General features: G+C 37.7%; 1 protein-coding gene across 4 annotated transcripts; it reads left to right on the plus strand.

Moving 5' to 3' along the window:
* The first annotated feature begins 526 nt into the window (after window positions 1–526).
* Window positions 527–21,847, plus strand: LOC131166849 (uncharacterized). Of its 4 annotated transcripts, XR_009139881.1 has the most exons (12): window positions 539–1,102; window positions 1,275–1,348; window positions 14,070–14,218; window positions 15,455–15,616; window positions 15,722–15,827; window positions 16,163–16,345; window positions 17,410–17,575; window positions 18,298–18,614; window positions 19,239–19,328; window positions 19,939–20,012; window positions 20,590–20,643; window positions 21,531–21,847. XR_009139881.1 is itself a non-coding variant. In XM_058125446.1 (11 exons), the coding sequence occupies exons 3-10, from the start codon at window positions 14,204–14,206 to the stop codon at window positions 20,004–20,006; spliced, it is 1,107 nt and encodes a 368-aa protein (XP_057981429.1). In that variant the 5' UTR covers window positions 527–1,102; window positions 1,275–1,348; window positions 14,070–14,203; the 3' UTR covers window positions 20,007–20,012; window positions 21,531–21,847. The 4 variants fall into 4 exon arrangements, 2 of the variants coding, with proteins under 2 accessions (XP_057981429.1, XP_057981430.1); XM_058125446.1 differs by lacking the exon at window positions 20,590–20,643 and having other exon boundaries at window positions 527–1,102; XR_009139882.1 differs by lacking the exon at window positions 1,275–1,348 and having other exon boundaries at window positions 541–1,102.
* Window positions 21,848–22,048: the final 201 nt, after the last annotated feature.

Below are 22,048 nucleotides of genomic sequence, written 5' to 3' on the forward strand. Positions count from 1 at the left end.
CATAAAATATTACTTTTAATTTTTTCGTAAACGGTTAAAGTTCGACCAAAAAAATTGACAATATAAATAAACATATTTTAATAATATGTTTGTTACTATATAAAAATGAAATAAAAATAATACCAAACAAACCCAAAAGTAAAAAAAGAAAAAATTATTTTTCATTATTTATTTGTTATATGCGATCGTATTAAGAATGAAAATTATTTTAATATAATTTAAAATTAAGAAAATAAAGAAGCAATGATGCACACGGTTGAATTTGTATTCAAAAGTTTAATATTTATTCTATTTTATTTATAATATCTTTTAATTATTAATACAAAATAAAATTTCTATATATTTTAAACATGGCAATAATACCACTTTTAATACATAAAAATAAAATAAAATTTGATAAAATAAAATAAATTGAATTATTTAAATTATTAGTGTTTTTAATTCAAATTTTCTATTCTCAAAACCAAACGTTAATTGGTTAAGTAGGGGAAGGAGAGAGAGAGAGAAACAAAAGTACAATCAATCCACGACTCTCATCATTAACTGAGGTTTTGCCTTTCACTGACTTTTCAGTTCGAAGAGAACGAGTCCAAAGTTTACACTGCGAGGACACTCTCCTCTCTAGTCTCTGACCTGTGGGATATTTTTTTTCTTTTCCATTTCCCTCTGTTTCCCACTCTTTCCTCCTCCGCTTCTCCTCCACTTTGCCCTTCAATGATATTGCACCAAACTCCTCACCACCCTACTCCCTAGAAAATCCACTAACCTCACTTGACCCAATAGATCTTCCACTCACTCTCTCAGCTTCCATATCCAGAAACTTCCAAATTCCTCATTTTCTGCCCTGTATTTTGATTTATATGTCACTGGGATCCTGCCCCCCTACCGTCTCCCACACTTCAATGCACCACGCAGCTTCAGTTCTGTTCTTGAACTGTTGTTGATGTTACATTTGCTGCTGCAGCGTTTCTTTTGAGCTCTCAATTGGTGTTGCTTTGTGAATTCTTTTGTCTTTTTCTGAAGAGAGAATCCGAGGCTTTGAAGGGCTAGGGTTTCTTAATTCCTCGAAAGAAAGTGTTCTTTTGGATTTGAGAATCTCAAGGTATTTGTTTGCTGGATCTTGCTTTGCATGTTATTCTGCTTTAGTTCCTGTTTTCAGATTTTTCTTTACTTTATAAGTTTGCGGGCCTGCTGTAATTTCTGTTCTGCTTTGACGTCCAAGCTATTAATTTTTCTTTTATGGGTTTTGTTCGGTCGCTGAGAAAATGTTGCAGACAGATGAAAAAGTGCAGTTCAGCCATGTTATCTGTCGTTACGTATCTTTGTATCACTAAGTCGCTTGGTTGAGGTGAGCTAATTTTCTCGAAAATCAAGCAGCTAAGAAATTGGTTGTCAACTTAATTTTTTTTTTAGTTTGTTTTTTGTGTGCTTCCTCAGAAACCAAACACTTGATTTTGGAAGTTAGGAAATGTAGAATGCATAGAGTTGGTAATTTATGGGTAATTTTTACGTTGATGTATTCTCAGATTCTTGAGGCCTTTGGAGTCTGAATCAGCCGAGTTGGTTTGTCTCTTATGCTTGAATGATTAGTTAACTGGCTAGAAACACCCTCCATCCACTTCCCCTTTTCCGTGTGCCCAAAAGCCCGCCCGCCCGGTTTATGAGCCCATTTCCAATTCCCTCTCATGAGAATCAAGCCCAGCAGGCCCTTCCTTAACCTGTCCCCAGAGTCCCAGACAGCCAGCCCTCACTAGGCATCACGAGCCGAGCTTGTTCAGGGCATTATGCTTGCTAGTGACCGTTTATCTCATGCGTTGGGGATGAGTTTCCTTCATGTAAATACTAGTGTAGTTATATTTTCTAATAGTAGTTTCTCCATATGCCAAATAAGGCAGTATGACTCCTCGGTCACTTTGATGTTTCCTAGTATTAGAGTGGGAATTGCATAGAAAGCTCTTTAGGGGAGGGTGAGTGCTCATCAATATTGTAAAACTCGCTAGCTATTGTCAACGTGTTTAGTCTACTTGTATCCCTCACTAAACACACAATGTTAACAGAGGTGTTGTTAATGAATTACGTTGCTTCAATGTTTACTGCTTACTTGCCACTGCTTTCATAATTGCTTACTACTTTCGCTGATATTTGATTGAGTGATAATGAAAATGTTTCGTGGATGAATTGTAGTAAACGATGGGTTGACTAGTTAAGCAAGAGTGCTTTAGCTAGCGCTGCACGGTCATTTTACAATAGTTGGTTTGTGACATCTGGTATCAGAGTTCGGTTAGTTGCTACGTGAATTCAATTGTCTTCGTTGTGGGATTGGGAAAGCTTTGTTAACTGACCATGGCACCAATCAATGCAAAAAAAACCTTTGTGTGCTGGAAGCACATTTTGAGACGACAACCAACCCTGTGGCCACAGAGATGGCCCAACTGAGGGGACTTGTTGATGAAGTGATGGAATCACAAAAGCATTAATCAAGTTTGATAGGTGAAATGTCAGAGGACTTGCACCATACTGTTGAAACTTTGCAATCTTGGATAGCTGATCTAGATGCAAAGATGAATCTAACGGTTTTTGTTATGGGAAACTCTAACACTCTGGGGTTTAGCAAGACCAAGGTACCAGAATCCAAGACGTATGGGGGTGTCTGTGATGCCAAGGAGTTGAAGAACTTCTTATTTGATGTGTCATATGGAGCAGTACTTTTGCGCTATGAGGACGAACTCAAAACAGGTGAAAGAGGATATTGTGATCATGTACTTGATTGGTGACGCCAAACTGTGGTGTCATACTAAGTACAATGAAATTGAAAATGGACGCTGTATTATGGATTGTTGGTCAGACTTGAAGAGAGAGCTCAAGGCCTAATTCTTTCCTGAGAATGTTGAGTTCAATGCTAGGAAAAAGTTGAGAGACCTCAAACATATTGGGTCAATCAGGGAATACGTGAAATAATTTTTTGCTTTGATGTTGGATATCAGGGACATGTAGGAAAAGGACAAGCTGTTCTATTTTCTTGAGGGGTTGAAACCGTGGGCAAGAATAGAACTTCATAGGCAAAGAGTTCAAGACTTGTCTACCGCACAAGTTGCCGCACTTCACTGGTGATACCACCGCTTTGTCCAAAGAGTTTGGCGTAGGGGGAAATAACGGAAAGTCTTTCAAGAAGGGCAAACCCAAAAGTGGGGGAGTTGACTATAAAGCATCAACTTCAAAAGAAGTTTCATCTTCTCAAGGGTTTGACACACCCAATGGAAAAAGTAATTTCGTGTTACTTGTGTCGAGACCCTCATAGAGTTTTTGAGTGCCCTCACAAAGCAACACTTAATGCCTTACCGGCTTCCACTACGAAATAGGTAGTGGAAAGTGATGGGAAAGAGGAGGATGGGTGCAATGTGACGGGTGAATGCATTGAAAAAGCAGGCGAAAGCTCCAAAAGTTACACAAGTAAAAGGACCGATGTTTGTGGACTTGAGGATCAATGGGAAGAGTAAAGCGCTATGGTGGATACCGAGGCTACTCAAAATTTTGTTTCGCAACCAGAAGCAGGGAGACTCAACATATCCTTGGAGAAGGATTCATGACGCATGAAAGCAGTAAATTCTGTAGCCCAGCCTACTTTAGGAGTAGCCAAGCAACTGACTGTGAAGCTTGGGTAGTGGTTAGGTCATGCGAATTTCACATCGGTGCCATGACTCTCAAGTCATTTTGTGATGGAATTCTTGAGGGGGACGAAGGCAGTGCTGATACCTTTTGCTGGTTCCTTGTGTTTGATGGGAGATCACCCTTGCATGGTGCAAGCCGTTGCGACGAAAGGAGACAATGGGAAGTTCCTTTCAGCCATGCAACTTAAAAAGGGGTTGAGAAAGGGCGAGCAGACATATCTAGCCACAGTGGTGGTAGATAAAGAAGTAGACCAAGAACTGGTGCTTACAACCATCCAAACTGTGTTGGATGAGTATAAGGAGGTGATGCCGGATAAGCTGCCTCATAACTTGCCTCCACGACGGGGTGTGGAGCATGAAATCGAGTTGTTGCCAGGAGTGAAATCACCTGCTAAGGGGCCATATCGGGCGCCTCCAAAGCTAGCAGAGCTGAGGAAACAACTTGATGAGTTGTTGGAATCGGGATATGTTCGTCCTTCCAAAGCACCGTTTGGAGATCGGTGTTGTTTCAGAAGAAACATGATGGGAGCATGCCGATGTGTGTAGACGCTAAAAAAGGTGACAACGCTCAACAAGTATTCTATTCAGTTGATTGTTGATTTGTTGGATTAGTTGAGTCATGCCAAGTACTTCACTAAAATTGACTTGAGGTCAGGCTATTATCAGGTAAGGATTGCTGATGGGGATGAGCCAAAGACTACTTGTGTGACGCGGTATGGGGCATATGAATTCTTGGTTATGCCATTCGGGTTGACGAATGCACCTGCAACGTTCTGTACCTTGATGAACTAGGTATTTCGCGAGTACCTTGACAAGTTTGTTGTGGTGTACCTAAATGATATTATTGTCTACAGTTCCACTCTGGAGGAACATGAAGAGCATCTACGGAAGGTGTTTGACAGGCTGAGGGGGAATAGTCTGTATGTGAATAAAAGGGTGCTCTTTCGCTCAGCAGAACATCAAATTCCTTGGTCATGTGATTAAGCAAGGTCATATCCGAATGGATATGGAGAAGGTAAGGGTGATTCAAGAATGGAAGATCCCAACGACAGTGAAAGAGTTGCGTTCCTTTCTTGGTCTTGCCAACTATTATAGGAAGTTCGTAGAGGGGTATTCATGGAGAATGGCTCCTATGACAAAATTATTGAAGAAGGGTCATGAGTGGAACTGGACTAACAAGTGTCAGGGAGACTTTGATGACTTGATGGATGCCATGATGAGAGATTTGGTACTTGCTCTTCCGGATGTTGTGTAACTCTTCGAGGTGCAAACAAATGCATTAGACTTCGCCCTTAGAGGAGTCTTGTTATAGGAGGGGCATCTTGTTGCGCACAAGGGTCGTAAGCTTAGTGAAGTAGAACGGAAGTACACAACTCAAGAGAAGGAGATGCTAGCGGTGATACATTGTCTCCGCGTGTGGAGGCATTACTTACTTGGGTCAAGGTTTGTGGTGAAAACAGATAACTCTGGAGTTAACCATTTCTTCACATAACCAAAGTTGACACCCAAGCAAGGTCGATGGCAAGAATTCTTGGCAGAATTTGATTTCTCCTTTAAGCACAAGGTGGGGCGCTTGAACCAAGTTGCGGATGCACTGAGTAAGAAGGCTGAGTTGGCGGCCTTGCAGATGGTAGCACACTTGACTGTGAGTATTGTTACTGCGACGATGCGGGAGCGCATCAAAGAAAATTTAGCCAAAGATCCAGTTGCGTATAACCTAATGAAGCTAACTGAAGAGGGGAAAACACGTTAGTTCTAGATGGAAGATGGATTGCTAATGACCTATGGTAGCCGGCTCTTTGTGCCACGAGCTGGTGATCTAAGGAAGGCACTGTTGAAAGAGTGTCATGATACCATGTGGGCTGGACATCCAGGATGACAACGCACTTTGGTCATTTGAAGCACAGGTATTATTGGCCACCCATGCGTGATGATGTGGTTGATTATACCCAAACTTGTCTCACTTGCTAACAGGACAAGGTGAAGCGAGGAAGATTGCAGGGCTGCTGGAGCCCCTACCAGTATCATCCAAACCGTGGGAAAGTGTCTCACTAGACTTCATTACCAACCTGCCTAAAGTGGGAGATGCAGAGTTATACTTGTGGTTATGGGCAGGTTTTTGAAGTATGGTACATTTATAGTCGCACCAAAGTACTGTTCGGCAGAGGAGACGACACAATTATTCTTTACGAATGTTAAGAAATATTGGGGTGCTCCCCAAGATATTGTTAGTTACCGAGACTCACGATTCATCGGCAACTTCTCGACAGAACTTTTTAGAATCCTCGGTTCACATCTTGACATTTCTTTGAGTTATCACCCACAGACAGATGGATAGACGGAGAGAATCAATAGGCTATTAGAATAGTACTTGTGCCATTTTGTCAATGCCAATAAGAAGAATTGGGCGCAACTACTTAATGTGGTTCAGTTATATTTCAACGCCCAAAAGAGTTCAACAACCAACAAGAGCCTTTTTGAGCTTGTTACAAGCCAGAAGCTGCTGTTACCTCACACAGTGGATGAGCTGTACATAGGAAAGAGTCCCAGGGCGTACATATTCACTAGAGAATGGAGACAAAATGCAAAGATTGCCCGAGCCTACTTGGAGAAAGCTTCTAAGCGGATGAAGAAGTGGACAGATCAGGGAAGAAGACTACAACACTTCAACGTAGGTGACTTGGTACTTGTTAAGCTCAATACTGAACGTATTAGGTCACTACAAGGACGAGATAGGAGACTACTTCGCAAATATGAAGGACCAATCCCCATCTTGGCCAATGTCGAGAAGGCCTCTTACAAAATTGACCCTCCGACTTGGATGAAAGTGCATCCTGTGTTTCACGTCAGCTGCCTCAAGCCGTTCAACGTCGACACCGAAATCCAAGCAGAAGTCAGTTGACCAGAGCAGAATTGAAGACAGTTCAACTTGACAGATGTGAAGTTGAAGATATCCTTGCAGACAGAGAGTTTACATCCTTAAGGAAGAAGCGGCGAGAGTTCTTAGTGAAATGTAAAGGCCTTGGTGATGGAGAAATCATTTGAATTTCTACGGAAGATATGCAACCGTTCGTGGACAAAGTTGAAGTGTACCTAACGTCAAAGTCTACGAGGATGTTGACTACATAAGTGGGGGAGCGTCACGAGCCGAGCTTGTTTAGGGCAATATGCTTGCCTGTGACCGCTTGTCTCGTGTGTTGGGGATGAGTTTCCATCATGTAAATACTAGTGTAGGTTTATTTTCTAGTAGTACTAGTAGTTTCTCCCTATGCTAAATAAGGCAGTATGACTCCTCGGTCACTTTAATGTTTCCTAGTGCCAGAGTGAGAATTGCATAGAAAGCTCGTTAGGGGAGGGTGAGTGTTCATCAATCTTGTAAAATTCACTAGCTATTGTCAAGGTATTCAGCCTATTTGCCTCCTTTGCTAAACACAATGTTAACGGAGGTGTTGTTAATGAATTACATTACTTTAATGTTTACTGCTTACTTGCCACTGCTTTCATAATTGCTTACTGCTTCCGCTGATATTTGATTGATTGATAATGAAAGTGTTTTGTGGATGAATTGTGGTAAATGATAGGTTGACTAGTTAATCAAGAGTGCTTTAGCCTGCACTGCACGGTCCTTTCACAAAGGTGTGAAATAGTCAGCCTATGACACTATGGAGTGTGTGCCCAATTTATCATTATGCATTGCACATCATCCATATTTTAGCTTAAATTTATTTCCATTTATTCCTGATATATACTAACTTGAGACATGCAAGCTTCTCATTGCAATTATTCGTAAAAATTTATTACTTCTTGTTACTTGACTGCTGCATTATTTTCTTTTCTTTTATATTGCAAATGGCAAGTTTCTTACCTTGTAGTCCCAAAATCATGGTGGAGTTTTGGGGCATTCTTTTGATTAGACATTTAGGAAATATTATTGATTATGGGAATAATATTTATTATTTGGATTATAGAGAAAAATTAACAAAATGAAAAATGGGTGTTGCACACGTTAGAAAATAATCAAAGTGGTGAACACCTACACAGAATCAATATGACTATGTTATTTTTATGGTGCTTTATAACTTTCACTTTTTGCCCAATCCAGTTTATACGAATGCCTGGTACTAAATGCTTAAAATTAGAGGATGAATTTATATTTTAAGGATATAATTATCATGATGGATGATAATGATCATAGAATTCAATCTACATCCTTAATCCTTAGTCATTTTTATTTGCCACTAATAAATGAGAGATAATTGGTAATATACTTGTGGAGATCATTCTATCTTCCCAACTTCTGTGTGACATTTATGGCAGGAATAGCAATGATAGTGAAAGTAGGAGCACATGATGTTTTGTGACTAGAAATGACTTAGGCTGCAAAATGCTTTGTTGCATTTTACAATGTTAACTCGTTTTTTTTTTCAAAAGCCAAAACATTCGCTCACTTTCTCCTTTTCTTTATTCTTGGAAGAAAGTGTTGATCTTGTTTTTTGTTACCTAAGCTTCAAAGTCTTTGTCTGACACATGCTTGGAGTCTTTGCTTTTGTACCATTTATGTGGGAAATCTTCACGAGCCTCGTAAAGAAACAATCACCAAGAGTCCCCCATGTGCGCACAAGATGGGCATTTGGCACCCAACCCATTCATTTTGAGGTAGCCCACTAATGCATTAACCATGCATAATGCATGCGATCATTACAGTGTTAGGGGTAGTGGGTGCAAATCAATCCCTGGTGTCATGGCCAAACACTTCCGACCTTTTGAAGGGCCATGCAACACTAGTTATAACACACTTTCTTAACTAGTTAGCCTGAAGTATTCCGCGGTTTCATCACATGAACAAATTGACAACCATTCAAAGCAATAAGCAAACATAAAAGCAAAAGAGTGTCCTACGGTAACCTGTTAAGCATTTATTTTCACACCTTCGTAGGCAACGTGTGTTTAGTGAGGGAAGCAAGTAGGCTAAACACTTTTGTAATAGCTATTGAGTTTTACAATGAATGAAGAACACTCAGTCTTCCCTAAAGAGCTTTCCATGCTATTTTCCCTCTATCACTAGGAAACATCAAAGTGACTGAGGAGTCATTCTTGCTATGTTCACTAAGGCATTATCCTACTCAAAGAATAAAACCTATCTTGGTGTTTACATGATGGGTACCCATCCCATGTACACAATACAAGTGGTCACGGGCAAGCATAATGCCTTGAACAAGCTTGACTCATGACACCTAGTCTCGTAAGTGTCTGTACCCACTTTATTGTTTTATTCTTGTCAATTCCTCAATCCTTAACCTATTCCTAGCTTCTTACCTCAAGTTTCTCTCTTTTCAAATTGTTCTATGTTGGGTTGTCAGTATTGGTTCTTGATGTTCTTGCTATGCTTGCATTGTATGTGCATGCTTGTGCGATATGTCTGCTTAAATATTATCTTCTGCAATTTTGGTTGCCCAAACTCTTCGTTAATATCCTCCCCTTGATGGGCTATTTATAGTGCTAACAAAGGGTGAAGCTATTATCCAATTGGTGGGGGTCCTAGTTGTGCGTAAGGTGACACTTGAGAGGTTTAAGGGGGCTGGGCCACTCTTGACAGGCCTCATTTCAAGCCTACTAAGCCAAATTTCTCTACATCTTGAGACTTGGGATTGATGGGGAACCTGCCACTTGCCCTTTGATCAATCCTAGAATCCTAGCGCATGTTTGATCATGAACCACATTGATATTTTATTATGTGATTGGACTTGGATAAAAAATAAAAGAAGATATTTGCATGAAGTATCCCTCAAATCCTAGAAGGGTGGTCAGTCCACCTGTTTTGCATGAGACTCATCTTCCGGGGGCTAAATCAGCCCTATAGGACAGTGTATTTAGCATGTCTTAGACAACTTCACAATTAGTCCTACATACCTTTTGTCTAGTTCTTTGGTCTCTCCATTTTCTTGTTTTGTCAACAATGCTAACTGCTAAGTTGCAGTGAATATTGTCACAACCTACATTCTTCGATTGTTTGCTAGTAAACAAATTGAGAGTCATAAATTATCCTGACTGAAAAAATCTCAAATTCTGGTTTACCTGTGACAACAAGCATAAATAAATACATTCTTTCTTTTGGAAATTAAACTACCTCTAATTTTTTAGCAGTTAAGCTGCTTTATTGAATTTCCAGCTAAAATCATATTGAAGCCCCTTTGTTTGCATTTGTTCCAGCCTTTGAAGTATATAATAGATGAAACAATACTTGTTTCTTTGCACAGATTGTGTTGTGCTTGTGCTGTATGCATAAGGAACTAGGTTTGAACCCATGATGTCTCCTGTCATTGTGCCTTCCCATTTTGTATGTGTGTTGGTGCCTCCTTTCTCGTTGACCAGATATCATTTTTGAAAATTTTCTGTCTTCTTATCAGGCATTTTTAAAAAATAAAAAATATTACAATTAGGGGAGTCTAGGACTTACATAGATGAGGTTATGTGGGTTTATGTTGCATGCAAGTTTTTTTTTGGGGGGGGGGGGGGGGGGGGGAGTAGTGAGAACCAAGAGGAAAAACTTTTAATCCTTTTGAGCCCAAATGTGTGGCAGGGTAGGGGGTGTGATGAGATGGAGTTATGGAGGACTAGGAAGGGGTACGGCTCATGGATGGATGAAGTAAAGTATGATGGAAGTGACATAAGGATGGGGTATGTTCTTTGAAGAGAGATAAGTTTAAGTTCTAATATGAGAGTGGGGTAAAAGAAACCATGAAGGAGGTAAATTGAGGTATTTATATTGGTAGTGGAGTTACCATTCCTCAACAGGGTTATTTTAGTAGATATCTTAGCCATAGGCGTGGCATGTATGATGAGTAGCAAGAAGTTGATAATGGGGCTTCTTGACAAAGAAATAGATGAAAGAATGCAATGTGTCCTGACATGGCGCATGGTATTTGAGCTAATGGCCTCGATCTGTGCTTGCAATCCCAATTCTTTCTAATTCATGCAAGGATCCAGGATTATTACAGATCCTGAAAAAATTCTCATAATTGATTCACTTCCCTTGTGTCTGGCCTCAATATGTCTTGTATTCTTGACTACTTCCCTCATTCAAAGCTTGATCAAAATTACTTGCTTTTGATCACCACAAAGTTTAGCCAAAAAAATCATAATCTTGGATATATGCCCATAAATGTGGGTCGTATTAGTCTGTCCATAAAGTAAACGGTTTATTAAAATTAAGGGTAAACTATATTAACCTCCCCCAGGTTTTGTCAATAGTACAGCAACATCCCCCAACTTTTCAAAAGGGCCACTTACCTCCCCTGTCAATGATGTCTAACAAACAGCATGAACCAAATTTTTTTTAAAAATTTTTACCCTTATGACATAGTCTTACTAGCATGGAAGCTACACCTCCACTGAGGTGTATGCACACCATACCCCTGCCAAACAGTCTCCATAGGACCCATCTTCTGGTGGTTGCTATACACTCACCATCTCACACACAGTCAAAGTTCACAGGCTCACAAGTTTTACCCTATTTTCACGTATGTTTTTTGAGTCTGCCTTATCTTGTCCATCAATCGACTTTGGAGCGAGTCTATTCCCCCAGACATGGCCATGTATACGTAAACTGGTTTTTTGCTTATCTTTTTGTGATAAATCACCAAGAAAATCCATCTTATATCCCTCTGCTTCTTTGTCTTTACATCAACTCAGCCCTGTTAAACATCTTCAATTAATATGCAAATATAACTTATTAAAGGCATAGCATGTCAAAACAAAATGTTGTACTTATTATCTAAGCTCATTCTTGCATAAATTTTGAGAATTCTTAAAATATCATTCTTTTCCTTAGCTAATGCTAATCTTTATTTTGAATTTAAAAAAGAAAAAAAATTCTTTAAAAAAAAGGTCACTCTATCATAAGCTGAAAATTTAGATGCTAATTTATAACAAAATGCATATACAAAAATCAAACTGATATAATTGGTTTTTGATATCCCTGCTCATTATTGTGGCACAATTTTGTTATATTGAGATAAATAATATCAAATTATTTAATAAATCCATACAATAGTACTAGTTATGAATATTTAATAATATAATTTACTGAAATAAAGTAGATGGTTGAAATATTAGGAACAGTGACTGAAAGTATATTTATGTTCAATTTATCATATAAAAGGCAAAGTTATACTCAATATGGTTAAGGTGTTCATTGAATAAAAACAGTTTAAAATAATCAAAACATAAAAGGACTTATATGTGGTTGAGACAACTTGCAATACAGATGAAGATTTGTCAAAATTATCAAACCTCTGTCAACTCTAAATGCTTAAATTCTGTCTAATTGATAGATTTATTTAAATAGTTTAGTGTAACTCTTCTATTTTTCCAGTTCAACATGAAAATTATCAAACCCCAGAATTTTTATCACAGTTCTACAAGAGTGGTACGGTTTTGAATTTTAGTATTGGAGGGTTTTGATTCTTGAATCTTTGGAGGGGGTTCTTGATGGGGAGAACCCCCTCATTTCGATCCAATCCGGAGAATCAGACAATTCCCAAGAAGTGCAAGCATGGATTATGATGGCAGAATGTATTTGAACTGGTGAGAATCCAGAGAGAGAGGGGGCTTAATTGTTCAAGTGTCGGAAAGATCCTCCTTGAGGAATAATTGGAGATATTTATACAGGAGAGGCAAAATGATGCAACATATCATCCCCAATAATGGACTGACATGTCATATCTTAATGAAAAAGATAGATTTTGAGCAAATTTGGTCATGACACATGGTTAGGACATGGACTTTTGAGCAGCTTAAGAAAGGCTGAGGGGTGGAGACACACTTTTGCACCTTGATTTGAGTTCACCAAGACAAAACTTTGTAAAACCTCTAAAACCGAGATTGGTAGGGACCCCACCATGTGTCTCTATGTCCAATCCCTGCGCACATTGCCAATCTTGGCCTCCTGCAAGAAAAATAAAAAAATGTAATACAATTAATTACTATGCACATGCCGGCATTGATCAATTCCACAATTTAGGACAAAGGGTAATTTTATGCATTTACAAAATATGAAACTTCAATTTCAATTAAATTTTGTTTCGTAGTCAAAATTTTGACAATTTTTTGATATTTGAGATTTCAATTTTTTTTGGATGATTTTGGAAATTTCAATGTAAATTTTGTAAGATGGAAATTGACTACCGTTTCAATTCTGAGGTTGCAGAAAGCAGAAATTTCAACAATTTTATGGAAATTTAAGATAATGCCGGTAAGCTCACTGCCAGCACCTCCCTTGATTCCACAATTGAACCCATTGCCATAGCCCAAACCTCGTTGCCCTATGAGCTGCCACCACCAACCAAGTGATATCTATCTTCATGACTAGTGTCTAAATTATCACTCACCGCCTTCATGACATTCATTATTTACTCCACCCATCTTCTAATAGCAGCAGAGTGGTGAAGACAGCCCTGGTACAGTAGTTTGGTGGTGGCATGGTAGCTTGGTGTGTGTTTGGGGATACGGTTATGGGAAGCAGTGGTTTAATAGGTTTGATGGTGTTTGTGAGAATTTTCGAATGATTTTCATTATTTAAGCAGTGAAATATTATCTAACTTGTTTGGTACTATGAAAGAAGCTCAATAAGCAGTTTGTTAGTGAGAAAATGCAAGAAGATTTAGGAAGATAATGGTGACTGACTTGGGTCATGTTAGAGTTATTATGATTTTTTTCCACTATTTTATTTGTGTGTTTTGGTTTTAAACGGTTAAATACATTTGTCTGTTTGGATGATTCAATAATCTAAATGTAAAATGGCGAAGAAATGTTTGCAGGGAAAGACAGCTTGCATCTAATCTTGAGGCTGAGTCAACTAGGAGAGTTCACTTCCCTAGATGAAATTACTCTTTAGAAAACTTGTGTAAGGATAAAAGAGGCACTTTGAAAAAGTTAGAAAAGGTGACACTATCACATTTCGTCCAAGTTATTAACAGCTGATTGACAAGGGGGCTAATAAATGTCTCAAAAAAAATAGAAGTCCTAAGGAGATCCATTGTACTATTAAAAAATCAGGCAAGGTTCCTGTCTTTTTAAAAAAAATGAGGCATGATCAATCCATTTTATCCTAAAATAAAAATATTAAGTCCATTTTGGTCATCCACAACATCTAGAAAGGACAAATAATCTGCAAAACACATTGAACTTGCTATTGAGCTCTTTTTCTTTCCTAGAAGATTAGGAGGTTGAATTTATGGTCAACTTTAAAGTTAACTAATTCAGTTCATTTTTGTCATCCACGCTCAATATTTAAATTGATGCATTTCCACCTTGGAAATCTTATCACTTTGATACCATATGTTTGTCCCTGTAGTTCTGCTGTGATACTTCCATATGAATCAATACATTTTCTCTTTCCAGGTGAAAACTGCCAACCAATTATCAGTAATATAGAATTGGAGACGGTACAACCTTCATAAATTTGACGACCTTACCTGCAGCTGGGAGATATTTGAGGTGAACAAGAAGATGTGGTCAGCCTGCATTCAGCTGAAATGAATACGTTGCAGGTTATGCCAATATATTTCTTTTTTACAGTGTTAAGGTTTGGTCTTTACGTATCCATTTTCATGTCATTTCTTTTATACCTTTTCATTCATTATCTGTTTATTAGTCGTCATATGTATGGTCTACCTACCTGGGTGTGTGGGTAGCTAATTTTAAAATTTTCATATTTTACCAACTTCATCAAAGCCATAGTGTTTGGAGGTATCAATATCTGGGAGATAGAAAATTTTAAAGATTTTACTGCCAATATATTTATTTTTACAATGATATGCTTTGGTCTTTAAATATCCATTTCCACATCATTTCTTCTATACTCAATAATTCATTGTGTCTTTAACTTACCTAGGTGAGTTTTTAGCTAATTTTAAACTTTCATATTTTGCAAACTTCATCAAAGCCATAGTAATTGGATTATAAATATCTGCGAGGTAGAAAAACCAGTGTTTTAAAAGGCTCAATTGAGGCTTTCCTTAAGGCAAGGCATGCCTAAAACGCCTTGAGGCTCAATCTAAATACTAAATTCCAAAAAGGCTAATGCATTACATGCTGTGGCTTACGCATTTTTACCAAAGGGGCGCCATTTGTGCCTTTTTAGTTGAGACTTACGCATTTTGGGTGTGTGATTTTCAAGTTAGAATTCGTTAAAAAATTTGAAGTACATGCTTGTATGAAAGGAATGTCATAATATGAGTTGATTTTTAAAGCTCTTGAACGTCAGCCTTTCCAAAATAACTGAATGTTGAATAATAAAAATAGTTTGAACTTTGTAATAGTGTATAGCTATCTCTTGTCATGATTTATGTCATGTATTCAAGTTTGCAATTTTTGAAAGGCCAACAAGTAGTTTGCAAAGTATATGTAATTTTTCTTGTCGTTTTCTTAATTTTTCCTTATTTTTAAAATGTGTACAATTTATTTACACATTTTAATCTTAAAAACAAACTCTCAAAAGCCTTACACCCCAATGCCTTAAGTCTTACACCTCGCCTCTAGGGTTAAAATGCCTCGCCATACGCCTTTGCCTTCTAAAACATTGAGCAAAACCTCAAAGATTTTTAAGAACTACATATATTTAGTTGTTTGGCATGAATTGTCCCTGAATACCAAAAGAAACTATAACTTGCCTCTATTCGTACCTGATATATAGTGCAATTTCTCCCCTAATTTTGAAAAATTATTCTGTAAAAGATCATGTTTGTATTTGTTGCTCATCACTAGCATGGTGAAAATTTACACAGGATTCACAAAGCACGCCAGAAGTACAATCCTCAACCCAAGTTTCACATGAATCCCTAAATGACCAGCAGAATAACACAACTGAGACTCCTGTAGCAGACTCTGGTTCAATATCCATTTCAAGCAATGATAACAGGAAAGTTTCGCGTGAAGACATTGAACTTGTAAGGCATTTTGCTGATGAGACTTTATCCTTTCTCTTTTTTTCTTTTCTTTTATTTTTTAAATGTTAAAATAGTTTTGATAGTTTTGTAAAATGATTTTTGCAGGTCCAGAATTTGATAGAGCGATGTCTGCAGTTGTATATGAATAGAGACGAAGTGGTAAAAACCCTCTTGAATCGTGCAAGGATTGATCCCGGATTTACATCTTTGGGTAGGGGTCTTACACCTTTGATTTTGATATGTTTTTTCCCATCTAGATGATGCAATTTTACTTATTGTCCCATTGGATGTTGTCATGAAGTTGGGCTCTCCAAGGATGTCTTAATTATTATTCTCACTAAGTGATCTACGAGTCAGTGGCAGATACAGTATGATACAAAGCCAAAATTTAGATGTTGCTACCAAAATTTTTATCTTTTTAATGTGGATGCACTTATGTATGATTAGAACTAAATAATATTAGCCATCTACTAAATATAACTCTTTGTTTAACAATGTGTAGCATGTCTTGTAGTCTCACATCCTTTATTTTCTGTACTAATTCAGTATGGCAGAAGTTGGAAGAGGAGAATGCTGACTTTTTCAGAGCCTATTACATACGGTTAAAACTGAAGAAGCAAATCATTCTGTTCAATCATTTGCTTGAGCATCAGTATCATCTTATGAAGTATCCTGTGCCTCCAAAGGTCCCTCTGGCTCCTATACAAAATGGAATACATCCCATACCAGGTAGGTTCTCACTTTACTATGTTATGTCATGGAAAAGCAAATGTTCTTTGTAAGATATGAATCCATGAGTAATAAAAAGTGTGGTTTCAGGAATTATGTTCATTTATCTGTAGTAGTCATACAATGCACATATTGCCATTGTTTCTTCAGTACAAAGGTCACAACATGAGAGGGAAGGTGGTGAATATGGACTTTGAATCTGTCATACAGTCCATTTTACAAAGTCCTAGTTAAGCTGGACATTCTTATTCTCATTTGCGTACTGCATGTTAAAAGTTTTTGTGGATGTCAGCGTGGTGATAAAAGCAAGGCTTGAATGCTTTATTGGAGAGGATCTCAAGAGGTGGAATATTGACCTGACTGGCAGACTGAAGTGATGCAGCCTTAAAACAAGAGCACACATGCATAGAGTAGATATGAGTCAATTTAGCTTGTGTAACTTATTTACAACTCCTGACTCAATAAGGCTGCATGATGTGCCATGTACATCAGTTTTTATTGGATTGGACAGACCTTACCTATATGGCGTGCGTCGAAGTTATCAAGAAATCAAAAGGCTCTGTGAGACTACTTGTATTGTCTAAACTTTTCAACTTATGGGAGTGGATCAGTCCAGGGCACCTCTCTTATAGGCAATGAAACCCCTTTCAAGCATCATCTCTTAGTTTGAACCCTTCAAATAGCTTATCAGTACTCAGTTGAACTTGTATATTGGTTTTACCAGTGTCCACGTTTCCTGAATAGAAATGCCTTCAGCTAGAAGTTGCCTTTTGGATATCTGTAAAGTGGAATTTGCAGTCTAAGCCATTTGTTGAATCTCAGTTTGATAAGTTTCAAAATTGATTTATTTTGCTTTGGACTTCTGGGTGTAATAACTTTCTTTGACCAGTTGAATGCCCAATTTACAAGTTTGTTCTCATTATTAGTATTACTTCTATTGCTGCAATTGCTATTATATTATTTCTAAGGGCCGAGCATTCTAAATGAGCATTTGCTGTCATAGGTTTAAGTGGCATTCTTGTCACTTTTTCAGTGTCACTCAATGCCACTCATTTGTAGTGCAGTTAACAATTTACCTATGGGATACCCCGTCATACAACAACCGCCAATTCCAGCTGCAGGACAACCCCATCTGGATTCCATGGGTTGTGGAATTTCAAGCTGCCATGTTGTAAATGGAGTCCCTGCACCAGGCAATTTCCATCCCATGCGGCTGAATTCTGGGAATGAGTGAGAATTCTATTTTCCTAGCATCCTCTTTAATTTTAAGTTCGAAGCTATTATTATTGTCATTACTAGTACTACTACTGTTCCTAACGAGGAGTGTCCCCATGTGACCAAATAGCATTGCCCCTGAAATAACTACTGCTTTTTGAATTGTTCCATACTATGTAGCGTGCGTTATCAAATAGCCGGTGGCATCTCCTTCATGGTTGCTAATTTAAGACCCTAAAGTGCACTATCTTAAGGTTCATTGGTTGTCTTCTTATTGATGTTCAAAGCTTTGATATCTAAACCTATCCTATACAATTCTCACATTTGCGCTTAACTTGCTTCTCTTATTCACCACAGAAGTAACTCTAGCAGAGAGCTCTCATTCACTTTCATATGCCAGTCAATGACATTCTATTCATCTCTCTCTCTCTCTCCCCCCTCTGTGTGCTGCTGTACTAGATGTACTGCATTAATATTAGTGTACTACCATGTGTGAGTTTGCATATGTTTGTGAAGGTCTACGTGATGCATTGGCATGTTTGGTCCATGTCCATGTTTACATCATGGTTGTAGGGCTTAAAAAAAATTGGTTACACTTTTTTTTGAGGGGGCGGGAGGATAGATAAACTGAATAATTTGCTGATAGCTTTTTGTTTTCTGAAAAAAATCTCATGGGATTTTTGTCCTGCTAGAAGTTCCACTAATAACAGTTCCATTCATCTTTGTTAAATTTGAAGTATGGTGATGGGAAGTGGTGCGGCTGATGTAGCACCTGTTATTCCACCTAGTAGTGCCATGTCAGATATGCCTGTGAGTCCTACATCAGTGGCATCCAGTGGCAATTTCCCATTCAGTGCATCAGAAATAGCGGGAATGGGAGTAGACACAGCAGCTCTGGACACTGCCTTTACATCTGATGTAGCAAGTTCAGTAGCGTTACAGCTTCCGCCGGATGGTGGGGCAGGGAATTCTAGAGATTCCCTCCGGTCCTTGGCTCAGATTCCTTGGAATTTCAGCCTTTCAGATCTGACAGAAGATTTATCAAACTTGGGAGGTTAGTTGTAGATCTCAGTTATACGCTTGCTTTGTATAATGAATGAGGTTATTTGAAGTGGAAGTTGCTTTTCTGCACTCTCCCTTGTAAAACAATTAGATGTAGTTTAAATTTCTGTTAACTTTTTTAAAGAAAATTTGTTTATTATATTTTCATAAAAGACAAGGAAACCTGTCTCATTCTTCCGAAAATTAGTATAAGAAAATATTTTAAAGAGTTAATGCATATTAAAACAAGGCAATATCCTCCCCCTACCCCAACCCCAACCCCAACCCCAACCCCATGTTGAAAGATTATAATTTTATGGAGGCAGAGAAGTTCTTTACTCAAAGATAATTAGTGACTGCAAAAATGCTAAATTTTATGTTGTCTTTTGGGCCTTGTGTTTTTCTGTTTTTGGGTCACCATTTCTTAGTAATGATGTCCTCACTTTCTGATGGCATACTGACTGTGATTTGGTAATGAAAATTTTAAAGCATTCAAATTTGTCCTAGTACATTTAAGTAAAAAGGTCCTCAGGCATTGCATAGGCTTCATTTTTTAATCTGGCTTTTGGTATCTGGGATTTGTTTATCCTATCTTTTGATATTCTGTATGACCACATTCTTTTGCAACTGTTTGCAGATCTTGGAGCCTTGGGAAACTATCCTGGTTCTCCATTTCTGCCTTCCGATTCTGACATTCTGCTTGATTCCCCAGACCCAGAGGATATAGGTGATTAGAAAAGCATCTTTTGTTATCATATTCTCTTGCCTGTTTTCTGCAAAAAAGTGAGGAAAATGCAGCATGTTCTCTATCATCGAAGATTTATAGTTCATCTTTGTGTGGAGTAGAGGCAGCTGAAGAACAGTAAATAGAATCGCAGGTTTCATTTTCAGAGTTATATTATAACTAGATTGAATGACATGATGAGTTGATGACTTTGTCAAAGTCATAATGTAAATATTTTTAACTGATGATATCTACGAAGTTCTCCTTGTGGTACCTGAGGAAGGCTTGGCCAAAAAATATTCATTGCCATGAGTGAAGCTATAGAGAGTTTCCAAGTAGGTCAGAAGAAGTCACATCAGGAGCAAGCATCCTGACAAAAGCATTGCATTCTTGTCATCCACCTATTCTTTCTTTGAAAACTAATTAAACGTCAAAAAAGTGGGGCAAAACTTTTACAGCCATTGGTCTTGGTGGTGTTATTCTATGGTCCCATTTTTTTATAATATATTTGGATCTACCGATGCAAAGTAAATGATAATGGAGCTTCTGTCCTTTTGTTTTGCCTGTTTCTTTGCAGAATTTGTCACATGCTGATAGATTTTCTTTGTTTCAGTGGAGGAGTTCTTTGTTGATTCAGTGCCTGGGCCACCATGCTCTCAATCAGATGAAGAGAAATCCTGAACTAAGGTGAAGCCTGTTATTTCCCCCCTTCTTTAATCATTGTTAGGACTGGGTACAGTTAGTGCAAATTAAAAAATGAAATTATTGAAGCATCATCCTTTTTACTGGTTGTTGAAGAATCATAACGAGTGAGGCGTGAGCTTTCTGGCAATCCAGTTTAGTCCTAGAAGATTTCATTTTGTTTTTAGTCTTTCTTGGATGTAAAATAATGTTGCTTTCAAGCATCTTTTGAGAAGTCTATATGTTACTTTGGTTTGTGAAATGTCTATTCTAGAGAATGGAATAATATTGAAGTAAAGTAAATTTTTTTGCAGCAATGTAATATTTTAGAAAAAAGTTTACTGATGCAAAAGTTACTGTTATTCCATCCAACAGAGAATAGGATAAAATTCAGGCATTATCATTCCTTGTCTATTACAGGTTATGGGTTAATGAAATTATTTGCATTGTCATTTGCTTATAATGAAACATTTTTTTTTTTTTACTTTTTAAGCTATCAAATTTTAAATTATAACCATCCTGTTCCCAAGAATAGACATTTAGCGAACCAAATGCAATTCTAATGTTTTTCCAACACTGTCAGGATCATTGCTGTCATCCATGCTTTTGTGGTCTTTGGCCATCCTCCGCCTACTTTGTGGGTTCTCTCTCTCTCTCTCTCTCTCCCTCTGAATTTGATTATTTTTTCAGCCAATGTCGAAGGTCTGGTTTGAAGAAGTTTGAGATTCCATGGAAAAGCTGATCATGGGAATTTCTATTCCTATGAATAAATTAGAATAAGATTGGAATGAAATAAAAATTGCATACTGCTATATTATTTTTAAAGTCATTGATACAAAAGTTTGTGTTATTCCATTTTACATGTAATAGGATAGGAACTGGATGGTGAAATTTGTGAGTAGTCATTCTTGTTTATTATATTTGGATTAAAAAAAAATTTGCATTGTCATTTCATTTATGATCAGCACATTTTCCTAGATGAGCTATCAAATCCTTAAATTATGACCATTCTATTCCTTAAAAGACAAAGACATCCAAACGAGAAGTAACCCAGATGTTTTTTCAACACTGGCAGGATTGCTATCATACATGTATTTGTGGATTGCTATCATACATGTTTTTGTGGTTTTCTTCCATCTTCTAGGAATAGAATGGTGGAATTTGTGAATAGTCATTCTTGTCTTTTGCATGTGGATTGATAAAAACTTATGCATTGTCATTTGCTCTATGACTACACATTTTCCTTTGTAAGCTATCAAATCCTTCCTTTATTATCATTTTATTCATTAGATAGCCTGTGTGTGTTCTGACACGGTGGGTTTTTGCTGTTATACATGCTTTTGTGATCTTTTTCCATCTTTTACCTGCCCTGCGTTAGTCTCTCACTACAACAATAACAACAACAACAAAACCAAGTCTTAGTTCCATTAAGTGGGGTTGGTTATATGAATTATTGTCCGCCAATTTATGCTGCGTTAGTCTCTGACTCTCTCTCAAAAATTGATTGTTTTTTTTATTTTACAGCTGTGTTGAAGGTCTGGTTTCAAGAGGTTTGAGCTTCCATGGAAAAGCTGGCCAGCGGAGTGACTGCAGAAAAAAAAACTCCTGCTATTGAGTCGCAAGATAATTTGTACTTGGTGGATAAAGCAGATTCTGCATTTTTCCAAAGTGAGGGAGATTGTTCCTTCCTAAATGTCTGAGAATGCATTAGCTGAATAAGAAATAATAAAGAATAATAATAATAATCTGCCATTGCTACTGGCAATATCCAGAAGCGCTTCATTATACACATTGTTAATGGTATTACTGTTATGAATAAACAAAACTTAATATATCTCAAAGATATACCTTTTTTTTTTTTTTTGGTAAATTCTGCGTTTATTAAATAGCAAACTGCATGGGTTCCTTGATGACCCTATTTTCCAAATGTAAAAGTGTATTGGTTTCAGTCACCAAGCAAGCCAAGATGAAAGTCGGTTTGCTGCTGGCTGAACCTTGATGCTAGATCAGACTTCTAGAAGAGTCGGTGATTTAAAGTTGTC

Source organism: Malania oleifera, chromosome 10, assembly GCF_029873635.1.
Source record: "Malania oleifera isolate guangnan ecotype guangnan chromosome 10, ASM2987363v1, whole genome shotgun sequence".
Lineage (NCBI taxonomy): Eukaryota > Viridiplantae > Streptophyta > Magnoliopsida > Santalales > Ximeniaceae > Malania > Malania oleifera.

Bases quoted from the DNA above. Each gene is read 5' to 3' on its own strand.
- LOC131166849 (XM_058125446.1), top strand. The intron at 15,617-15,721 runs GTAAGGCATTTT...TGATTTTTGCAG, and splicing joins CGCGTGAAGACATTGAACTT to GTCCAGAATTTGATAGAGCG. The intron at 17,576-18,297 runs GTGAGAATTCTA...TTAAATTTGAAG, and splicing joins CGGCTGAATTCTGGGAATGA to TATGGTGATGGGAAGTGGTG.